At 42.5% G+C, this 23,729-nt stretch overlaps 2 protein-coding genes across 6 annotated transcripts in view; one reads left to right on the top strand and one right to left on the bottom strand.

Moving 5' to 3' along the window:
• Positions 1–23,729, top strand: part of ralgps2 (Ral GEF with PH domain and SH3 binding motif 2) — a 67,637-nt gene that overhangs the window by 40,142 nt on the left and 3,766 nt on the right. For 2 of the 5 annotated variants that reach the window (XM_063891573.1, XM_063891572.1), the window contains exons 10-20: positions 18,083–18,220; positions 18,780–18,870; positions 19,013–19,080; positions 19,185–19,323; positions 19,481–19,635; positions 19,735–19,789; positions 20,315–20,392; positions 21,287–21,392; positions 22,237–22,329; positions 23,235–23,340; positions 23,558–23,649. In XM_063891573.1, the coding sequence (XP_063747643.1) occupies positions 18,083–18,220; positions 18,780–18,870; positions 19,013–19,080; positions 19,185–19,323; positions 19,481–19,635; positions 19,735–19,789; positions 20,315–20,392; positions 21,287–21,392; positions 22,237–22,329; positions 23,235–23,340; positions 23,558–23,649 (1,121 nt within the window). The remainder of the gene's footprint in view (positions 1–18,082; positions 18,221–18,779; positions 18,871–19,012; positions 19,081–19,184; positions 19,324–19,480; positions 19,636–19,734; positions 19,790–20,314; positions 20,393–21,286; positions 21,393–22,236; positions 22,330–23,234; positions 23,341–23,557; positions 23,650–23,729) is intronic. The other 3 variants (XM_063891574.1, XM_063891576.1, XM_063891575.1) reach the window with 3 other exon arrangements.
• On the bottom strand, positions 1,059–16,184 carry angptl1a (angiopoietin-like 1a). The gene is made up of 6 exons (XM_063892330.1): positions 15,881–16,184; positions 7,048–7,304; positions 6,315–6,935; positions 4,110–4,303; positions 2,579–2,849; positions 1,059–2,439 (listed from the first exon to the last, which is right to left on the bottom strand). Exons 2-6 carry the CDS (start codon positions 7,235–7,237, stop codon positions 2,252–2,254), a joined length of 1,464 nt encoding a protein of 487 aa, XP_063748400.1. The 5' UTR covers positions 7,238–7,304; positions 15,881–16,184; the 3' UTR covers positions 1,059–2,251.

Raw genomic sequence — 23,729 nt, 5'->3', positions numbered from 1 at the left:
AAGAGGAACAAACATTTGCAGTGCTTTAAAGCAAATCTAACAGTTTTGTTAGACAGATGAGGGAGAATCTGAACATGACCTTTTGCAAACACTCTGTAGGTGTGTTATTGAGCAAGAGCTCATTATGTTGCAAAAGAATCCTGCAGTTTCTGCATTGTATGCATAAGAAACCGTGAGAAAGGTCGCTAACTAGGTAGTTGGGATAATGATGATTTAATGATTTTCCTAAGCCTTTTCTTAAAGCACATCATCACTGGAATCCTGTAATAGTCTCTGTCAGTGGAAAAAGACTAAAGAGGGCCAGAAAGCGGCACAAGGCCCCTTGACTCCCTCCTGCTCCAGCATGCTGTTGCTGTAGTTTTCGTTGTAGCTGTGAGACAAAAGCAATGCTGGAATAATCGATACACGGAATACCATAAGGGGTAAGGTGTCATATGTGTCGGATCAGAAATGCAGTAAACTCTGACAGTTCCTTTCACCTTCACCTTTTTGTGTCAGGAGATATAAAAGACAAAAGAAGCTAGTACAGCCAAGCCTGGGCTGTTGGACTGCATGAAATATTTTAGATGGCTGACAGCAAGCCTACCTGTCAGTTTTGTTGGATCACTGTGTGTGTAAGAACTTAAGCCTAAAAAAATGGTTGACGGTGTGTCTGAGCTTCTCCTTCTGCAGTGTTTGCATCAGACGGCTCCTATCTGTTCTGACTTACAGCTTCTCAGAGGGAAAGGTACACAGGGGAGCCACAATTTTCGAGATATACGTTTGTAATTTACGGAAAGAAAAGCTCAACGGTTTAAGTGGAAGGAATGTTCCATCCTCCTCTTCCCCGTCTCTCCATCTCTTGCCTTTTATCATCTTTACTGTCTCCCAGGTTCTTATTTCAGTGTAAAATCTTCCATTATGGCATCATTTGATCTCCTCCACGTTATTTATTTATGACCGTAACTTGATAAATTTCAATCTGCTTCTTCAAGACTTTCTTTTTACCCTTAGATGTTTCTTTCAAAACCTCTCCTTTTCTTTAGCTGAATAATTAATATTGAATTTCCTCTCACAGGTTTTCAAAATTCTTCTTTATTTTGCCTACCTACTTACATTGATTATTAAGTTAATCGTTATCCCTCTGACCTCCTTCAGTCAGGTATTGGCATGCTTATATTGCACTTCAATCAGAACAAAGAATTCTAAAAGTGTTTCATTTCAGGTAATTGTATCAACCTTTATACCGATAAAGCCTAAGCTCATATTTGACATACTTCAAGTTTGACAATAACAGTGCAAATACTTTTAAAACTTGTATTTTACTATTCATTAGTCTCACCTTGTGAACTAGAAAATTAACTAACTTTGTGTGTGTGTCCTTAATGTAGCAGTACATGGAGAAACAATTTTTAGAGAATTGTTTTATTACAGGGCTTGATATAAAACAACCACGACTATACTTACTATAAATACACTGATAAATAACAACGAATGGCACAAAGAGTGACAACATTGTGAATAATCGGCCTGAGCAGAGTCACACCGCTTAAATTACCATTCACAAATAAAACCAAATATATTTACATACCATAGCCAGCTCAGCCATATGTACATTGGTCAAGCACACTGTTGCACAAGATCATTTTCCAGGGGGTTGGATAGAAACCCCAGAAGTCCAAAAGGAAAAACCCAGTAACAAGTAGACTGAAGGTTGAGCAAGTCCTGTCACCTAACCGTTGGATCCTCAGGGAATCTAAACGGCAACACAACATTTGAGCATTTTGACATATATTTGTTAAACATCCCAGTAAATCCAATTCCCTCTGGCATGGGTGACACTACTTTAATTAAGTCATCATTAGCTGCTCAGAAGAAATCTCTAGTAAATGACCATTTCCCTTTTTTTAAACATAGAGTATCATCAAGATTGAGTAAAATAGGACATTTGAGAGTAATACTGGATTATCCTAGAAAGCTTGATGGACCATTACTTCCCAGACTGAAAATGGAGGAGAGCAGTAACTTAGAAAAGGCAGTGGCATCAGTTTTTATCTCAAAGTCAACTTGGGAGCTAGCCATAGTGCAACACTGCTAGAGTCTTTAAATTGTCCGGATACGCATGCCGCCGTCTCTTTCTGCTTCGTATTTTACAAGGCACTGTTGTATGATGTCATGGATTCCTGGTTCTGCCTTTACAGTCTTTGTTTATGGGTAGATAAAGATAAGGAGTGAAACTGAGTTGCGTTCAAAGGGAACCGTGGTCAGTGTGTCAGTCTATCGGTCGGATCATGAGACGGACCGACTTAAGGGAGTAGAAACCTCCTCCATAGTCTGCCCAGAAGATCCCATCCTGAAATTTGCTCCGGTAAACTCCCCCGCTGTACCACACGCCATTCAGGTTAGTCTGGCCACATGAGTTGTACCACCAACCACCCTTATGGAAGTGGGCGCAATTGCCTAAAAGACAGAGAAACAACGACATAAAATACCATGAGTATAATGAAAAGACAAAGAAGGAGCTGACTCTTTTGATGTGTTACTTTACTGCAGGTTATTGAGAAAAGCATTTTGAATTCAGCTAGCTACTCCCCCTTACCTGAAAATCCATCCTTATCGCGATCAAGCGTGGTGAACTGTTTGCCGTTGTGACTGCTGAAGGAGTCCCCGGCATTGCCCTGGTAGGTGCCGAGCCTCAGCCGATAACCCCCACTCTCTGGCTCCAGGTGGAAGCTGCTGTACTCGGCGTACACCTTCTTTCCCGTCCAGTCCTCCAACTCTATCATCAGCTTATAGTCGCCCTGCTTCCCCAGGTTGTAAATGTTTTCCAGCCCAAGCCAGTGTTCACCGTCTATGTTTCCAAAGCCTCTCTATAGGGGACAAGCACCAGAGCATGTTCTTTCTTACTCATTGTCAGTTGTGGTTTCATGTCAAAACGGCATTGCAATGTAGCGCAAACCAATAAAGTTCTGTATTAATACGAGTAAGTCGACACTCAGTGTGCCAAGTGGTGAAAGAACCGTTTTCTTTTTATTCTGTGGTTACAGAGCGCCTACCATGTCCAAAAAACATAAACAGTAAAGCTGAGCGAGGTTAATAAGACTTTTGAGGAGGGTGCTGAGTTTAAAGGAGTCTGCAATCAAGTAAAATGAAATCAGATCTGCTTATTGTTGAGCCGCTAATGTGTTAAGGTTATGAAGCGTGGTTTTCACTCAAGACAATTATTGAATGGCCCGGGCAATAAAGATTTGGCCGCCGCTGGATTGATACTTGAATACAGCTAAATGCAGAGAAACATTTCTGTTCCTGACAAACGGCGCGTTAGTATTGGTTTCTTCAACCAATTTTATGGCAGAGAGGAAAACTCTTGCCATTTCCAGATGTTTTTCCGAGGAACCTTGGAGACTTGTCAGCCTGTATATCAGTGATTATTTTTATTTCATTGTTATTTTTTTTTAAAATGTATCTGTCCCCCGCTTTGTTAGTTACTTTATCATCTCAATCACAACATTTGAAGCATTATAAGAGAAGGTCGAAGTGAACTTTCCCAGTGATGTTGAACTGTCAGCCTACAGTTTCCTATAATTCCATGCAGATCCCTGGTTCTAGCTCTTGGCTGTGATTTCAGTGTGAGGAAATCCCCCTGCCAAGCTGTTTACATTGATGGAGATGGTGCTGGCTTAATGGCCCCGAAACGAACTGCTAAAAGTGGGTCGCTTAAGAAATGGGAAATGAAAAGCTGTGAAATCATTTCTCGCTCCTGCTTAAAGATATTTAGTTCTTTTCCCCCCAAGAATCAGATTAAAAATCTTGTACTAGGCTTATCTTGTATAGGGGGTGCGAGGGATGTATATAGAAAATCACAATATGTATTACCACATACCCCAATGTACATATTGCAACAATATGTGCTTTTACAAATTATTTACACCATGTCATATTTTTATAAAGAATCATCAGTAATATGTATATAACCACTAAGTGTGTTAAGTTAAAGATGAAGCATCTAGAATAGTCTGGTAAATTCATTAAAAAACATCACTTTACTGTGATCCAGCCTTTTAGACCAGGAAGACACTTTGGCTATACAATGTTATGCTATCCCAAAGCTAAGTCGATGTCAACCCTACCTTGTAGTTATCCCAGTTCCGAAAGAAGTTTACAGAGCCATCTCTCCTCCTTTGCAACACAGTCCATCCTCCATTGTCAAGGCCATGTTCACACCAGGCTTGGATTAACTGGTCACTGCCATCGGTCTTAAGCAGGTACATCCCACTGGTGGTGTGGCCTGCCTGTCGCACCTGGAAACAGTCTTTGAACGGACCTGTGGACAGAAAGAGGGTTGAATGGAGACATGATTTGACGGTGTTTGTTTTTAAGGGAATCCCTTTTTTAATCGCCATTTTCTCACAGTCTATTGTAATAGGGCAACTTGCATTATCATGATATTCCAAATATTCCTCGGTTTCCAAGTATTTTAGGTTTAGTAGTTCATGATGCTCAGCTCAACTAGTAAAATGCCAGTTTGGAACTCGTAACTCAAAATATTGTATAGGTTGTTTATCCATGTGTTTTTGTTACTAACTTTAGTTATGATTTCTGCTAAAATCCTCCACAAGCTCACTGAACTAATATACTGTACAGTTCCTTGAGTTGAACAAGATGTCTGGTTTTATTGCATATGCAAAACTCATCATCATCAAGTCTAGCAGTTCGAGACAGCAGACAAGAGAAAAGGGAGTGAAAGTTTGGTTTGACTGGATGAAGTGGTCACATTCTTTTAAAAATCCCTTTCTATTACAAAGTTATATAAAGTAATGTAAGTAGAAATGTACACAAACTTACATGTGTACACTTCCATTGTTAAATGAATATTCACTTAGGTTTAGCCTTTGAATTAAGCAATATGGTAGCACTGCACCCAAAGCTGAAGCAGCTGAACCCCAACCCGCCATATTTCCTCTGTTTTCCCCTGTGTGAATGTGTATTAAACCGGCATGAACACCAGCATTGTGTGGGGGCCTCCGGGGCCTAAAGGTCCATGGAAGATGGTTTTCTCAGCTGAGTGTAGGCGCACATAGGTACCCAGTGTATTGCTCTAGCACAGATACCTAAAACTCCCCAGCATAAGCTTGTATTTTTCTTGTAATGATATGTCTTCATCAGGCCTGTCAGTGAGGGGGTTCTCTAATGTATTCCCTCTTTCACTTTCTTGTTAGGTTCTTCGAACAGAGCTTTTAGGGGTTGAGGTTTAAAAATAAATCTGGCAAACAAGCACTGGGTACAAGGTACTGTGCATTTCTACAGCTAAAGTAAAGTTCCATGGTCAAACGCCTAATAGTATTATTTGGTGGCTTGTATTTATGGGGGTGAACTTGTACCTATTTTCATTTCTGATTCATATCCCTTGATACCAAAACTTGTGTACATTTAACAAAAAGGACAAGTACACATCCTTATCACAAGGAATAAGGTAAATATGTGGTATGGAGACGAGATGTAGGAATATTTGTTCTTCTACTAGAAGTTAAACATTGATGGATGATGCGTCAGCCAACAAATCCAATAGGATCCGTCTCTGGCTTTCCGTTGCTTCTTTTGGTTGTAAATACAACGGGATCCAGATTGAACGCTTAATTTATGTCATTGATGCACTAATACTTCAACTTCTCCGAAGACCTCCCTCTCAGTTAAAGACCATTCCAAAAATGAATGTCTCCCATGGGTGCTATCGCTCCATTGTTGTGGTTGTTTCCATGGTGCCCAACCCACACCATAGTAAATGGATTTTTTGTTTTTACCTAAACTCTTTTGTGAGTGATGCATTGAATTTCAAATTGGAGATAATGTTGCTTCAAAGTGAGAATTCCTCCATCTCTGTGGAAAAAAAACTACAGCGGAGTCTCTTCTTTCTGATACCTTTTGATGTCCATCTGAAGTGTTTGTTTAAACCTGGCTCCTTATTGTTGCATCGGCTTACTGTAAATCTGACTAAATCCTATGAAGAAGCTTTATATTACTGTTCTCTGATGTATTTTTAAGGCAATTCGAAGAGGTCTTATCTGCATCCCATTAATTTAGTACACATGCTCAGTGTAGTGCAGCCAATACAAACAGCCAAGTAGGAATCATAGGAATGTATGATTTCACTGCCTTTATACAATTACAAGGATTAGTCTGCGCCCAACAATACCAACCTTTTCCAAAAATTACGTTTTTAATAGCATTTAGTAATTGTCCTAATTAATCTCACACAAAACTTCCAAAGAACAATACGTAAGTGTTCAGACAATTATTTCTTCAGTATCCCATGCCAACTTAAAATTGGTACTTACCATCAGAGGTAAGTGTTCCCTGCGGTGGTGGCGGGTCAATCCCAAAAGGACTTGCAGTAGGGGAGTCCATGCGTGATCCTCTAGGAAAGGCCCGGTTGTTATTGTCCCTCTGTATCTCATTGGTGAAACGGCTGTTAACTGGTAGATGCTGCGGTACCACCTGCACCAGTGGGGGAACAACAGGCAACTCACTGCGTCCCAGAGTCCTCAGACACTGCTCCTCCAGGGCAGAGATGAGAATCGACTGGTTGTTGACCACTCCTGCCATTGTTGCAAACCTGGACTCCAGCTCCTTATACCTTGAAGCCAGTCGCATCATTTCAGAGGTCACATTGAGGACGCGGTTTTCCAGCTGGGCCAGCTCCAGGGAGTTGTCTCTTTTCCTGATGATCTCATGTAGCAGCTGCATGTAGAGTTGGGTCACCCTGGAGTTCATGTTCCTGCTTTCCTTCCGCAGCAGCTTCATCTCATTTACCAAGTTGCCATCCACATCCACTACCAGCTGCAGCGTCTCAATCTCACGCCTCTGTTTATTGAGCACCTCCCGCACATCTGAAATGTCCATTCGGGTCACTCGGTCCGTGTCTGGCTCTGGGCCTGTGGTGCTGGCACAGATTGGACCTGTTGACAGATATGAAATATTAAGGGGATTACCAGGAAGCGATTTGGATTTTTGAAAAGCAATGTTAGGAAAAACCAAAGCTATGTGACTAAAATAAGTTATCATTTGAACCTGTGATTCTCTGCTCGGGCACAAGGAAGGTGTAGGAACACTTTTTGCCATCAGGATCGATGGGGGCTCTTTTACTCCTACGGAGAGTAGGCTCTTTGGTCCTGCGGGCATCAATGGAGCTCCTGCAGCAACTTTCCTCCCAGAGGGAGAGGCAGAGCAGGGCACACAGGCTCCACACCAGCCCCTGCATGCTTCTGGCTGGTTAGATGGATAGATGGACAGCTACTGGTGCTCCCTCCAAGTCCCCCCAGGCCTCCCTGCAGGAAAACAAGATCTTAAGAGTCAGGACCCTGAAACAGACACTTCTTTGTTTACTAAAGTTTACAAAAGGAACGTCGAAAGCAGGGGTGTTGGATGTATGCTGTACCAGAGTCGAGGAACTAGCTGTCATATGCTGCACGATTTTAATGAAAAGGTATCTGACACTTTTTCAAATATTCAGACAACCAGTTATTATTATTTTAAGTGCTCACCCAGTGTTTAACCAGAGTTGTCAGGTCATTGTTTCACATTGAGTTGTTTATGTTAAAAGAACGAAAGAGAGAACATATTTGCTGTCCAGCCCACAGGACGAGGTCTGCTTTCTGTCTCTGGTAGTTCTCCTGCTTACAGACACCCCAGTTTTTTTTAAGGTCCTGTTGCTTTCCCCCCTATCAAAGGCCCTGTTCAGACCAGGCATTAACATGGGTATTTTATGAATGATCTCACGTGGACTGCTGGCAACAGAATGTGCCAATAAAATGTCTCTTGAATGACCAATTGTTAGAAGAAGACACTTCCTCACTCTATATGTTAGTGAACACATCATTTCTGTTGGAATATACAATATACATCATGCAAAATCTTTTAAATTGTGTGTATGAATATTAGATGGTACTGTCATGTAAAGTACAAGATTGGCCGTCTTTTTGGAGCCTGTTTGGATAAACAGAGATGCAAACCCCCAAAAAGAACTTTAAGCTTCTGATTCATTTTCTAAGCGGTTGGTTTAAAATGCCTCTAAAGGGGATCAAGCCCTCCTTTCCTGCTTAGATATCTGACATAATTGTCCCGTTCAACACTTGACTCGTAGTAAAACACATTGAACCCATATTCTGATTTGACTTTCCTGTGAGAGCGGTTAAATGTGCTAACTACAGGGGTAGGAGTCAATGCAAGGAAAACAGTATGTGCTAATCTGAAGGGGGACTGCTGGCACTCCCTCTCAGTGCACAGACAGACACACACACACACACACACACACACACACACACACACACACACACACACACACACACACACACACACACTGCTCCATTTAACACCCTGACTTGGGCATGCACAAGACTATCTATTCCCCCTCATCCACTCTGTCACTCTCCATCCAATCTTTACTTGGTGCCACGTCATTAAGTCCTACCTCCACCCTGAAACTCAGGTCCTTTGTGACCCATATGACGCCATTGTGGTTCTTTAGGAATTCTGGCCATTCTGTCACTTGGAACAATATCGAAATGGACAGAATTACAGCTAGTACTGGAAATTTGCTGGTATGCATAAGCTTGTGTGTCCATCTGTATGATTAAATACTGTGCGTGCATGACTATCCAGAGACATTATTCTTTTTCATGGCCTTGTGTTTTTCCAGCAGCCGATGTGTCTGACAGCGTAACCAGGTACTGTATCCTTGCTGACCTCAGTGAGAGATGCTAATGAGTTTAACAGCAGCGTCAGCAGTATCGAATCTCTCAACTATGTCTTCTCTTCCAGACTTGGCTTTTTCTGTTGTTGCTTGGGGCTCCATAAGTGTTTATATCCAGCATCATTCACATGCCCCCTAAGTATGAACTGGATCGGCAACATTACAGCTCATCCATCAGCAGTCACCTCCTTCAAATATTTCTTGTAATACTTTTACTTTTTCCGTCTCCTCCACTCTGTTCTCTCTTTCCTGTCTTCTGGAGTTTGATTTCCTCTTGGTAGGTGGTTCTGAGTACGAAGGGACCTAGTCCCTTTCATGGATCCACAACATATGAAAGACATTCCCGGGAACATGGAGAGGTCACCAGTGTGTCTTTAAGTTTACAGCGCTTCCTCAGAACAAGCAGAGCAGCTTTTTTTTTCTACCCGTACAAACCAAAACTGGACCCTGTTGAAGTACTTGGGGACTGGGAAAGCCTTGGAGTGGAAACTGTTAAGTGGTCCCCAATGGGAATAAAGATCCATGCAAAGGAATGGGCCTTTGCATACCAGGTTTGCAGTCAGTACGTTGTTTTTGCTGAGATTTGGATTTCCCGCTGCAAACTCATAGCTTATAGCTGATGCTTGTACAGATCTGTGCAGCTGCCCTGCTTGACCAACTATATTGGGTTGTCAGTATTGGAATGGGCCATTAGTCTATGAATAGCATCGGCATCTTTTCAGATACACCAGAAATACTAAAAGTCCACTCATGGCTGACCAGAAAACCACTTGGATGTTTCTCAGCAGGATGCACTTACATTTGAAGGACCAGTCTGTTACTGAATCTCAGTTTAGGTTACAATAGAAGCACGTTGCAATTCCTGTATTTAAGTGTGTGTGCATTTTCTACAAGTAGAGAGGATGTACTATATGCTTTGATTTTTTTCCAGTTTCTGTAGTAAGACTACTGTTTACTTTAAGCTATTGTGTTCTAATACTACATGTCTGTGGTAGTGTGCCTTGGAATTTATAAGCACTCTTCCCATCATTTTGTGACTCAAGTGTTATTTAGCTAGAAATGAATCACTGGTCTATGAGAGCAGATACTCCAGAGACAGAACAAGGGAAGGAGATGATATTGAAATGATAGTCTGTAAGTCAGCAACAAAGTACTCCGATTTAAAAAGAAAGCAAGCACAAACAGCACTAGATTGAAGATGTGAGAGACTTACAGGGATAGAGTGTGTCATTTTCCCATTCCTGGCCAGGTATGAATTTAAGGCATTGTCTGTCTTGGATTGAAAAATTCTTCTTCCACCTTAGCCTTGAAAGATTTGCACTTTTTCCTCTGTCTATTTCTTTCCATTTTATTACTTTCCTCTCTGTTTAAAACCCATCCTTCTTACTTTCCTTTCCTTTCCGCTTTTGAAAACTTTCCTTCCTCTTTCATTTTTTTTCTGTTTTGTGTCCCCTATTTTCTCTCCAGGTCTTTCGGTTACAGCTAAATCACTTAAGCAGCAGGTTGCAGACAGATATGAAAGTCATAGGCTGTAAAAAGTAGAGCAAATGATAGAAATGTAAATGGATTATCTCTTCAACTTGACTAAGATTTGTTACATTTCTTGTTGGCTCCGGCCTACTGATAAATAAGATAAGATAAGCTGTTAAATTCCGTAACATCCATGTGAAACGTGGAATAAAAGACTTGCAATGGGCCCTAACTTTGCCTATATTTTGTCATCGGTATGAGCTTCCCAAGTGCAGTGCTTGGTCCTCACCACACTTATAGTTATACATAGCCAACAGACACATGCCAGTGTCTTTTTAATTGTTCTCATTTCCGTCTCTCTCTGTCTGTCTGTCTGTCTGTCTTGGCTGTGGTTTAAATAATCATCATGGCTGTGGCAAAGTTTAAGGAAAGGCTCTGTTTATATGTGACATACTTTTGCTTTTTTTACACTTGATAAAGCCCACAACTCTTTCATTATGGGTTTTTCTTGTTTAAATTATGTTCACCCCAATCTCACACTGGAACTGTGCATATAGTGAGGACACTATCATTTGTGTGGATGCTTTTACTTTAATGATCATTAGCAGTGCCCCCGAGTTATTTTTCTTCTGCATGTCGTCAGCGAGGAAATGTGCAGAGAACTCATTAAGCTGGACGGCTGCTTACATTACTGCTGAACAGGAAAAATGTGTTTTGCCACATTGGTTAAACAGTGTAATGGATGTTGGTTGTTATCTCAAAGACATCCATATGTCTCACTGGTGGCTTCAGGTTACTCTGTATATAGAACACATACATCCTCCGTGATCCAAGCCAGAGCATCCTGCCTAATAAACTAATTGGTGAACAACTTTTAAAAATGCTTTCATGGAAAATTGGCCCGATGCAGGTTTATGCTGTATGTCCATGTATTTACTATACTCATGTTTACTTATAACATGACCATACAAGCGAATTTAGATCTCTCTTAAACAGTTTCAACAAAAAACTGAACAATATAACATTGATGAAGGTAGATTTACTGCAGAACTGTTGTATGAATTATTTGTAGCTTGGTTTACCTTATACACTGGCACAGTTTATATCTGTACATCATATATAACAGTCGTAAGAAAAGGTAGCACAGAAAGGCAGAAATTCCAATGTGATAGTTTGCCTCTCTTTGAACTCGCATGAAACACAAATCAACACATGAATCAGGTAGGATATGTTGTGATGATGTGCTAGTACATATTGTGCACTGGACCGTTCATGCATGCATCAGGTGAGAAGCGTGAACTAAAGCCCACAAGAGTGTCACATTTATATCCAGGCTGTCATCCTACCAGAAGCACTGTTTGACTGTTGCGTGGGTTTCAAAGCTCCCGGTCTCCTGCAGTGATTTACCCGTACAGATGTGTCTCTTGTAGCCTGATGAAATGCTGGAGACAAATTATTTATATTTTTATAGCCGATGTATTTTCCAGCCTCAAAATCCCTAGCTTCCACTCCTACATCTGGCCCTCAGACTTTCCAAAAACAAGTCCAAAATGCCCTAAAACATACAACACATCACTGTTCAGAAGAGAAAGGGAAAAGTAAAAATAATCTGGGGTGAGTGAAGGAGAATAGAGAGTTGAATAAACTGCAGCACTGCTTTACATGACAGCATGGAGTGCAGCCAGTCTTTTATCCACACATGATGTCACCAGTGGCCACTGTTTTAGGGTTTCATGACCATTCATATTCTCTTCCCCTCAAAAGCACAAAGTGACTCTTTCTTTTTTGTTTGCTAAAACAATTGGTTACAGAGCCACGAGTGGGGAAAAGGGAGAAACACTGATGGCTGAGAAACAGTCTGACTAATCTGTAATTGAGGACGGCAAAGAAATTGCTACGTGAGGTTATTGAGGACAAAGGCTGTGAGCCCAGCATTTAAAGTGCTGACATTATGAAACAATTACAGAAATCAACACTACGGTCTTAAAGCAGCTCTAACAAAAACAGGGAAAAGTCATAAAATCCTCATCAAGAAAATTGAAGAAAGCTAAGTGTGATTAAATGCTGCTACTATAGTGGAGTGGGAAACGTGTCTCCTCATTGAACAGTGTATGTTGGAAATGAAAATGGGAAAGGTGAATGCAATAAATATAATGGGATTTTCTCTTTGTTTGATAACTTAAGCTAGAATTTGAGACTGGAGCCTCCGGGGTAGACTCAAACGAAGAAAGATGATGTGGAAAAACAAAGGCTAATTTTTTTTTTACCTAGGAAGACATCAGTCTGTGGCTGGAGCACAACCAAACCAATAAAATTAAGACGTTTCTGCCTCCTGCTTTCAGGCTGCTGAGTGGTCTTCCTTCATGATGCTGTATTACTGAGTGGGGAAACCCCAAACACCCCTGAGGCCCCACGGCCCCCATCTGTTTTCTTTCTTCTGTAGTGAAACTCTAAACATGTGGGCTGATGTTGAGGGTCAGAGGTCCATATGCGGGATTAGGGTGCAGCCCCACCCTTCCTCTGCCTCTCCTCCCTCCCCTCCCCCCCCACCCGTCCGCTCAACAACCCCCTGCAATCAATAGGTCTTTGTGAAAAACGGGTTCCCCCTCTTCCTCTTTTTTCCCCTTTGTATAGCACAAACATAAATGCACAAACACACACCTCTTATGTTCGAGGTATCCAGAGTTCAAATGAGGCCGCCTCTCTCTATCTGTCATACTTTGTCAAGATAAGGACTCTCCAACACCCTCCTCCATCTCTCCATGACATCCTCTCACCTCACCCCAACCCAGAACAAACACACAGCCTGTCCATCAACACAAACACAACTCTCATTGTGCACAAACTCACAATGATATCTGCCGGCGAAATCTTAATTTAGACCCAAAATCTGCACCAGTTTATCTCAGCAATTTATTACACAGGCTAATAGCTTAGTTGTTCCCTTGCCAGCTCAGGTGGCTTTTTTCTCTTATTGAATTCTACTCGTAAAGTGACACTAGGCTTCAAACAAACACATGCTGCAGCTAATGTTTCACACATTGGAAAAGAGCTGGAGGAGGGTCAGGGCAGAGAGGAGAGCCAGGAGGACGGACTATTAACATTTTACAGCATTTATACAGATGTTTGTTTGCCTGGATGGTGAACTTTTTCAGATTTAGGAGATAACCATTTAAATTCTTTCTTTGTTTTTTGAGTCGCACCTCACCTTCAGCTCATACCTCTGACTGCACATGCTTTGTGTTAGTTGAATTGGCAAGCAAGAACACATAAATTCAAACAAACACACGCTCATTGCCCACTGGCTCTACTTAGTTACATACCTCCACTTCTCTTGAGTGTTTGTCCTGACCTCCAGCCTGACCTCTTCCTCCCTATGGTGACCTGTCTGCTCAACTGTGTCCAAGCTCTCATTAGGGAGATCCCAATTAAGCTTCACATTGCAGCTAGAGACTTGTCTTTGATTTTTTTTGCTACAGCCTTGGCTTGTTTTTCTTTTTTATGATTCTTTACCAAATCCAGCAGCGCTACAGGCAGCTCTGGTGTATGATTTAGGTTTGAGTTTTAAGAGATAGAATGTGTCTTGCTTGTTTTTGCTCTGGCTGGTTAACCGCATGTGGTAAGCAGTGTTTTCAGACAAGCGCATGTCTGTATCCAGAGAGTGTTATCTGTGTCTGCTGTTCTACTGATAAGCCGAGCCTGTTTCTGTGCAACACACAGCCTCAGGTTGCATAGTGAGATGCGATTGGCCGCGTGCCCATCACCTTAAGAACACAAGTTGACTGTTGCTGGCTGATTGAGCTATCAATCTCCTGCTGCGTAACAACATAGTGTGTAACAGGGCGGCCGGGGGAGGGCAGCGGTTAACGGGCTCCGACTGCTGCCACACACACTACATGACCGCTCTTTATTGCCATGTCCTGGGAGTTTAAAAAACTTAAAATAGGAAGGACATCAAACAGAAAGTCTGATGTGATTTACAGTCCCGGTTAAGGGTTAAGAGAATGGTTAGTTTATGTGTGGGTTGGTGGTAATGACCCGTTTAAAACTTTCTCCCAGACTCTTGTCCCCCATGCAGGTGAACCAGAGGGCCATGTTTGACCCTACAGCACAGAATGTTCTGGATATTTCTCACAGCTGCTCCCTCTTTGTCTTTATCTTTTCAGTTTTTCTTTTTTCTTTTCCAGGCTGAGTTATTATAGGTATTGATATTCTGATTTATTACTGTAAGGGACAAGCCAGCAAGCTCATGAAATGTTTTCTCAGCCTTTTGCCATCTCTCATTGAAGCCCTTTTTCTCTAAGCTTTTTGAAGCTCTGTGTGTGTGTGTGTGTGTGTGTGTGTGTGTGTGTGTGTGTGTGTGTGTGTGTGTGTGTGTGTGTGTGTGTGTGTGTGTGTGTGTGTGTGTGTGTGTGTGTGTGTGTGTGTGTGTGTGTGTGTGTGTGTGTGTGTGTGTGTGTGTGTGTGTGTGTGTGTGTGTGTGTGTGTGTGTGTGTGTGTGTGTGTGTGTGTGTGTGTGTGTGTGTGTGTGTGTGTGTGTGTGTGTGTGTGTGTAGCGCTGTCCAGCGCTGTCCTCGCTCATGGTCGTTTACAGCAATCACAGATGTGGCTTTGTAGCGAACACAATATTTTCCACGGAACCCACCAACAGGCCATGAATGTAAGTGAAAACATTTGAAGATAATTGTGAGTTGCTGATATGGAATGGCTCCAGATTGATGCTATTAAGGTTCAAAGCCTTTGAGATCTTGGCATTTCAATCGCTGTCTCTTATGTCCATGGGGTGTATGAGATAGAGGCTGTAGTCAGGGTTGGATTACATTGTATCATCACTTGCACCCCCAGCCCGCTAACAGACTTCTCTTAGAAACATTGTGATAACTTTGAAGGAAACGGCAGTGTGTTTTCTGTGCATCTCAGTGATGTCCCGACCTGCAGGCGAGGAGAAGCATGTGCTGAGAGATATGCCCATCACCTCATTAGGCTTAACATTATTGATCTAATCCTGATTCTACCGGGTTAACTCGCCGCCAGCCCTGCACCCCACCACCATATCGGCTCAGATGCTGCTGTATTAGGAAACCAAAATCCCCAAAAATAAACAAGCCTGGCTCCAGAGCTCAAATCTCTCCATCCCATCAGACCGGTCTCACTCGTGTTTTGCTTTAATGTCCTACTTTCATTTCTCCCTTTCTCTCATTAGCTTTCTCTTATTCGTCAGATTCTGCATTTTGTAAATGTTTGTTACATTTAACACCTCTACTTGCTCCATAAGAAAACAGTTTATATTTTCTACACAATGGAAATGCTAAAAGCACCGTACTTATCCGTTCCTGTATTTTGCCACCACAAATGGCATTCTTTCACCTTTTAACATCCGATATTCCCATAAGCTACAGGTCACATGTGTTGAATTTATTACAAATGATGATGATGATGATTTCAGCATGCTGTACACAGTGTATTGCAGGCCTCAGAGTCTAGAGAAAAGCCAAAGAAGCGTTGCTAAATGTTTCTGTCTGCAGCCGGAGCCTCCAGTCACGAAACGTCCTAACCTCTCCAACCTCTCAGCCAGAGCTCTCGCAGCTGCCCAGACACACACCCATGCTGTCATGCTGACACACACACAGACACAAACTCCAAAACAAACTTTAAAACAGAATTAACAGAGGCAACATTTACCTTTTTTCTGTTACCAGTAGTGGGGGTGTGTTTCCTTCAGTTATAGTTTCACGTGTGTATTGTTTTGTGTCTTCACCGAGCTGCAGTGTTTAAGACTCATCTCTCTGTCTCTCTGTATCCCAGTCTTCTGAGTCGCTCCTCCTGTCCTGCAGCATGAAATCACAATATCAAAGCTTTTTTTTGTGCTAAAGCTCTACTTCCGAAAGATGCGCTCCTCTCTGTGGGCTCAGCTGTCCTTGGGCCCGGGCTGGGGCATGGTTCAATAGCCGGCCACTTCCACAGACTGAGCCTTGACGACTGATGCCTTGAGTTTTTCACAAAGGATGGGGGAGACCAGTAGAGGGAGGGGAAGAAGGAATAGAGGGGAGGAGAAGGGGGATGTGGGAGTTTGAGATTGCCTTTTTTCTTCTTTTTTTTTCTTCCCCTCTCAATTTTTTTTGTGGCCAAGCCTACCTCTGATGTCACTCTGATGGAAAAAGGACAGAAAAAGAGAATAACAGAACTGCCTCATTAAGTTTGCCATCCTAAGCTATATCCGTCTTGGTTCTAATATAGAAAAAAAGTGCGTTGACTGAAAGGAAATGAGACCTGCTTGACTCCAGAAGTGTTTGTGCCAAGTGTGGGGCACAGGTACAAACTGTTCTGACCCATTTTCTTTAATGACAACCTAAATTCCCCTCTTTCTCTTTGCTTTTCCCTTTCGCAGTTGGAAGAGCTGATTGTAATGCTGCCGAGGTTTTTGAGCAACTTCCTGTAGCGCTCCAGCTGGGTTTATGAGAGCAGGAGAAAAAGGAAGGCAGATAATGAATCCTTGCTCCGGGTGCAGTTGAGCGGGTTTGGTCCTTATCAGTGCTGCCATTTACTTTGTGTTCAGCTGAGTGACACATGGACACATATTTGGAAAATTTGGAGGTTACTACCTTAAAAAAGCCGATAGAGGATGAAGTTTTCTTTCAAATTTTCTAATTTGATTTTCGTAAACGTTTGGCCACATGTGAACACACCGTAACCACTGGGTGTGTGTGTGCGTGTGTGTGTGTGTGTGTGTGTGTGTGTGTGTGTTCGTTCTCCAGTCAGTATGGATTTGTCCATGACTAACTGCTGTTATCCCTGACATGGCTTTCAAAAGTGCAGCTCCAGCAGCTAAGCCTTCAGGATTCCTCTTCTCCTCATCTCTCACCTCCCCCTTTACAGCTGTGTCTCAGAAACTCTTGTAAACTGCTTCTTCTCTCTTTGATTCTAATCAGGTAGTGTTGTCTTTGAGTGGGTGTGGTAACCTGAAAACAACGTTCCCCCTTTTATCTGCTAGATCTGTTCCTGCAGTTCTGTTGTTGTTGTTGTTTATTTGTTCATCTGTGTTTAGACTCTGCGTACATAATGTTGTAATGCATGTGTTTGCGAGCACATCTGTGAGTTCAACACCACCTTCCAAGGAAGAGGGAGTGTTGGTGTCATGTAGTCTACTTTGAGATAACTCTTCTTACATCTGCAGTCAATCTCGTCGGTGGTGTGTGACAGAAACATTTAGTATGAGAGGGAGAAAGAGAGAGAGGAGGAGAAACGTTCACTTCTGAAGCTTGTTAATCTCCGTTTTCAGAACATTGGGAAGGCACTACTGGGTTTGTCTCTCACTGTTAATATTTATGTAATGAGAGGCTAAGAATCTCAGCTCTCCTACAAGTCTGCCAAAAAGAGGCAAGAAGAAAGGGAAGAGGGGAAAAGAGGGATGGTCGTGAGGTGGAAAGGCTGAAGAAGAGATCAATCATCCTCTCAAGGAAATACTTTAGATCCATAGAGAGCAGATCAGGGAACCAAAAAAAAGAATCCTTGCAATAAGAAAAGCTGTGAAGAGTTCTTGTGAGAATTCAAACAAGTAATCTGTGATTACCAGCTGGTGTTCATTCTTAGAAATCCACAGCTGCAAGGCATCATGAATCCAGGAAAATCTGTCCCCAATGTCCATCCTTGTTTGTGTTTATGTGTTTACTTTGTAATGAGCCAGGGTTTCTGTGTTCAGGGAGGAAAATCCTTGTGTCTCCCACTGGTGTCTCAAATAACACCCTTAACAGATGGACCCTGTCCTCATTTGGCTTGCACGGGGGCACTTGACTCACCAAAATATGAGAGGGAATGTGAGCAGGGCTGTGTGTTTCTCCTGGTTTGTTCTAACATGGCGCATATTTTTCTGCTGCTTTATTTCAGGGATGTACCTGTCCGATCTGACATATGTAGACTCAGCCTACCCCTCCACGGGAAGCATACTGGAGAACGAACAGAGATCAAACCTGATGAACAACATCCTCAGAATCATATCGGACCTGCAGAGATCCATTACCTACGGTGGGTTTTACACAGCCACACAATCCTTGGAGCGTGATGTGCAAAGTGACAGATCACCCCAGAATCAAAGATACATTATTTTTCTCTGATCCAAACAAATATTTCTAAATGTAGATTAATTCTGCCTTTTTCTTGATAATAATTTACCTAGATGGCGCTCAGCTTGTGGTGCTCAAAGCGCCAAAATAATAAAATCAGGACCCTGTCGAAAACAATCCACTGACCTTTTGTAAAAATGTTCATGAAGGAACTATTTTCTTTCTACAGAACAATACGAACAGACAAATAAAACCAAGTTCTATTCCTTGCTGTACCCCTCAAGCTTTTGTGGGTTTGTAGACTAATAAAGATTCAAGTGTTGTTGTTACATGGAGAAAGTCGACAAGAGATTATAAAAGGAATTAAAGTAGGTAAAACAAAGCAATGCTCGGGCTACAGGAGTAATTTGAAGTAAAACTTGAATCATGTATACACTTTTACATAATGCATTGTTGTTTAATACATCATGAAAACATTCTGCATATGTATTTATTCTAATGTATTTCCTATCTTCTCACAGATGTACACGTGTTGACTCATGTACAGAAGTATCTGAACTCAGTCCGGTACATCGAGGAGCTGCAGAAGTTTGTAGAAGACGACAATTACAAGTAAGACACCAATCTCAGATGGAAACCGTGCTGTTGCCAGTTAATCTCTGATTTAGTCTGTCTTTCACAGTCCTCATCTGACTTTCCCTCTAATCAATGAGGATGAATTCATTTGAATGGTTTTATCAATGTTTTGATCTAGGTTGTCACAAAAGATTGAGCCTGGCACCAGCACACCACGAGTAAATGCTTCCAAAGAGGATCTTGTCGGTACGTTTTTTTTCGTAAATGCAGAATCAAACCAGTTTATCCCCTCTTTTCTCTCTTTCGTCCTGGTAAATAAACTTGTCCTTTCCTCCCACTTCTACCTACAGGCCAGGAAGCATCATCATCTCCTCTCTGCGGCCGTAAATGTACGATAGCAGCTGAAGGAACCAAAGTCCCGGCCACACCGCCCTCCCCCAGGAACCTTCTGCCCTACGGACACAGGAAGTGCCACAGCCTGGGCTACAAGTCAGTTTTAATTCTTGGTTGAAAAACTGTATTTTTTCGTCCGTCATGATGCATCAATCCTTTAGTAGATCATAATGAAAAATGAAGCCCTGAAAACCAAAGTGGTAAAGCATTAATATTTACTTCCTTCTTCCTCCTTCTGTGTTCTGTGCCCAAGTAGTTTCATCCATAAGATGAATACAGTAGAGTTTAAAAGTGCTACGTTCCCCAACGCCGGGTCTCGCCACCTGTTGGACGATAGTGTGATGGAGAGCCACAGTCCCACCAGAGTACATGCAGAGAGCTCAACTCTGTCCAGTGGTATTTCACTTGGTAAGACAAACACATATAAAACCTTTTACTCTGTTGCACAGTTTATTTGTTCTGGGACATGTTGTGTAACTTTTTTAAATGATTTGTATCTGCACACAGGGAGCAGTGAGGGCTCTGAGCTCAGTGAAGAGGTTTCTTGGCCGGCATTTGAGAGGTAATGTTACAACGTCTGTCTGTGCAGTGCTTTTTCATCACATCCACATGTTAAGATCCTAAAATACGCCCATCACTGATGTGATTGTATAATTTTCCTTGCTCTGCCCTGAAGACACAGCTATGCAAAACGATTGTCCATAAAACCTCGCTGCGTGCTGCCTTGCTTTTAGCCTTGCAGCCAGGGGCTTTCATGCCTCATCCCTCCACCGCTGCTCTCAGATGCTTCTGCGGCAGCCTGAACGTTTTAAAAAACGAAACAGTTTAATCCCCTAGCCAGTAGTCCCTCTGTGTGCCAAATTGTGTCTGGAGCCACACTCACTATTTGAAGAATTAACTGGCTCTGAAAATCATCTGAACCGTCTTTCCTGTACACACATATTCATCAATCCTTCCTCCAACCGCCCCTCCATCCAGCCCTAATCCATGCAATCAAGGCAAAAAACAACAACAAAAAAAAGACCCTCATAGCCCTAACAGTGTCCCGTGCCCCCTATTCTATCCTGTCTTATCCTATTCTGAACAGGACTCGGTTCTATCACTCTCTGGGCCCAGTGACCCGTGTGGCCCGCATCCCCTACAGAGGAGTCCTGAGGCCCAGCAGGTACACACATCCCGACCTAAACCAACCTGAGCTCAACCAAACCCTCTCTTATCCTCACTTCACGGCCCTCAGCCCCTGCCAGGGGCCGCTGTGTGCTGGTGCTTAGAGTGTGTGTAGTGCTGGGAGAATCTGGTGCTGGGACGTGTGTGAGTGAGTTGGTGGAATCATGAATCAGGTGGAGAGCAAAGGATCTGTGCGGGTCATGATTTTACATCTTTTTGCTGCTTACCATGAATCTTTCATCCACCTTTTTTGCTTTCTTAAATTTCTTGCATGTCTGCCTCACACACACATACACACACTGAGAGATTATGGTCAACTTGGACTTCTTCTTGTGATAAGTTTACGAGATATTTCACAGCCTGGAGCTAAACATGAGTTTCCACAGTCACACTGAGCTCCATGTGTTACTGGAAACAAACCACGACATCCTCATTCACGAGAGAGACAGGAACAGACCCTTCAGGATTATTAAAGCCAACTCTCATGGACGTTGCATATAAAAGTGTCCTATGTGGTTAGAGATGGGTCTCCCACTGCCTCTGTTTCTATTTCCACCAGGCTTCACTGGGCTCCTTCACTGGGCTTCCTGCTCTGATACTCCAGACGGACACAATCTGCACACCACCTTGTCTGCCTCTGCTCTCCTCTCTGTTGATAGGGTTAGGATTTATAGCTGTGAAATTCACATTCATGAAAACAAGACAAAAATGTTGGTGCGAGTATGAAAATGTACTTTCATGAAGCAGAGTTTAAGGTGGCTTTGCAGATTGTGTCTGTCTTTACTAGTACTTCATCTCTGATTTTGATCTGGTGTGAGTGTGTGCATGAACATACATCTTCTTTGTGTGCCTGTGTGGATAGCTTCTAACGTGTGTCTTTCTTCTGTTGTAGCTCCGCGGAGTCAGAGGAGCTTGCCGTTCACCTTTATCCCGGAGCAGTCACAGTGCAGGGGGTGTTGAGACGGAAGACTGTGCTCAAGGAGGGCAAGAAACCAACAGTGAGATCCCCCACACACACACACACACACTCATATATGCAGGCAAATTCACATGTGTTTAAGTGCTGTGAATACACCTATACCTACTCACCTACTACACAGGAGCAGATGGACTGTAGAAGCTGTCTGCAAATAGGCCCTCAGAGACTCTTTAACCTGCACCACATCTCTGTTTCAGCTGCTCACACTCTCTGTAATGCTCCTACTCTACTTGCTTGTAACTTCTACACCCCAGGTTTTGCTTGCTTTGTGTCTCTTAAGCCATTTTTATATTTGCACTGAGATTATCCTATTCTGTTTTGACTGGAATCAAATCTGTAGCTCTTTATGCTGTTGAAACCACTTCAAACTGTCAAACGTATAGTTGATGATTTACGGCTCCTTTCATGATGTCTAAATTCCAAATCTGGCCATAGCGTCAGGGCAGTATTAATTTGCAGGTTAATTAAATCCCTTTTTTTTCAAATGCTGTTCCCTCATACCATGACTCCCTATATTATTCTTGTATCAGCTTCTAAAGCTTTCAGTGTTTATGGAACGAGATGTAGTTTTGCACACTAATTCTCTGGTCATCCAGCCAAGCATAGGATAGCGAAGACTTACAGTATAGTTCCCTAAACCCGACAATCTTCTTCTCTGTGAATATTTACTGCCTCTCTATGTCGTCTCTTTGTCAGTCCCAGTCAAAGTTATGTGAGTGATTCAGCACAGAACCATATTGAAACCCAAAAACATACAATACAGTTGAGTCTAAATAATACTCTGATAGCACATACTGTAACATTTCATTGACTGAATTAGCGGAGGTGGAGTCTAAGACTAAATTTCACTTTGGTACCTCCAGGTGGCGTCATGGACCAAATACTGGGTCGCTCTCTGTGGGACCCAGCTCTACTACTACACTGCCAAGTCCCTGAAGGCCACTGAGAGAAAACATGTAAGTATTTGCATTAGAGCTGCAACGATTAAATTCATTTCATGAGACAGTGACTTTTCCTGGAAAGAAAGTATAATTGGCTGGGTTCGTCCTCTCAAATATGTATCTTTCTTTCTCTCTTCTGTAGCAAAATAAACTGAATATTTTTTGCGGTTTTGTGCCGCTGAAACACAACATTTGAAATCATAACCTTGGATTTAAGGGATGGCCATTTTCACTTCATCTAGAAAATCATCCTTGGATTAATCCAAAATAAAAATAATGCATCAGTTGCAACCCTCATTCACACTCATCTATCACCATGATATGTTTAAAAACCTGAGGGCATACTTCATGTCTGCAGGGGATAAAACATGTTATATTATAGAGGTGAAGACAATATCTAAGCACTACTAAGTGAGAAATATACAAAATTTCCCCAAAGCACACTCATTTTAAAAGAGATGACACATGATAGCCATCACTTACTCATTTCTTAAAGATTCTGATCTGGCTGATTGTGTGGGTCAGAGCGTTTGGACTGCATCAGTTTAGCAGTGACATAAATTGAAACTGAACAGAAGCTCAGAGAGCATGGAAAAGACTGGATTCAGAAAGGGATGATAAGAACTGGAAGAGTACCTAAATGAGTATGTGCGGATGTCTGGCGCAGCGGGGGCACAAACACATGGTAGCACTCATTGAATAACGAAACCAATGACATCACTGCAGTCCTGCGTGTCACTCACAGGCTAATGAGAACCTTGTGGCGTGCACACACAGGCTCACAGGCGAGATCAGGAGGATTCTCACACCTGTGTTTGGTGTGATTTTCCTAAGAACCTGTTGTCGTCTGAGGGAGTTAAAACAAAATGGATTCTTCATGAGAGAAAACAAATCAACTTTGTGTTTTTATTTTTATTAAGTTCAAGTCAACGTCCAATAAGAGCGTGTGTATCGTGGGTCTAATGGCCATGATGGCGGACGATCCAGAGCATCCCGATGTCTTCTTGCTGACAGACTCTGAGCATGGTGAGACACACACACACACACACACACACACACACACACACACACACACACACACACACACACACACACACACACCAGTTGCCACTGTCCTGCACTTTTCCGCTGTGTGACTTTGTTTAAATGTTACCGGGCGGGCGAGTCAAAGTGAGGCTTCAGCCATCTTTCCAGGTGGAAACGAAGGACCTGGCATCTCACACTGTTTGTCTCTGTTGCCTAGGTAACACCTACAAGTACCAAGCGGGGAACCGAATGAACGCTTTGCTGTGGTTCAAACATCTGAGCGCTGCCTGTCAGAGCAACAGGCAACAGGTATGGAGACGGACACGGAAATACATTTAAACCACTTTTAAAGTATTATTGCTAACGGGACACTCTTTAGTAGCCGACAA

This window comes from Eleginops maclovinus, chromosome 9, assembly GCF_036324505.1.
Source record: "Eleginops maclovinus isolate JMC-PN-2008 ecotype Puerto Natales chromosome 9, JC_Emac_rtc_rv5, whole genome shotgun sequence".
NCBI lineage: Eukaryota > Metazoa > Chordata > Actinopteri > Perciformes > Eleginopidae > Eleginops > Eleginops maclovinus.
This window is presented reverse-complemented; position numbering and strand designations above follow the sequence as displayed.

Bases quoted from the DNA above. Each gene is read 5' to 3' on its own strand.
- angptl1a (XM_063892330.1), bottom strand. From the start codon at position 7,237: ATGCAGGGGCTGGTGTGGAGCCTGTGTGCCCTGCTCTGCCTCTCCCTC. The intron at 4,304-6,314 runs GTAAGTACCAAT...TTCTGTCCACAG, and splicing joins GGGAACACTTACCTCTGATG to GTCCGTTCAAAGACTGTTTC. The intron at 2,440-2,578 runs GTAAGGGGGAGT...TCTGTCTTTTAG, and splicing joins CGATAAGGATGGATTTTCAG to GCAATTGCGCCCACTTCCAT.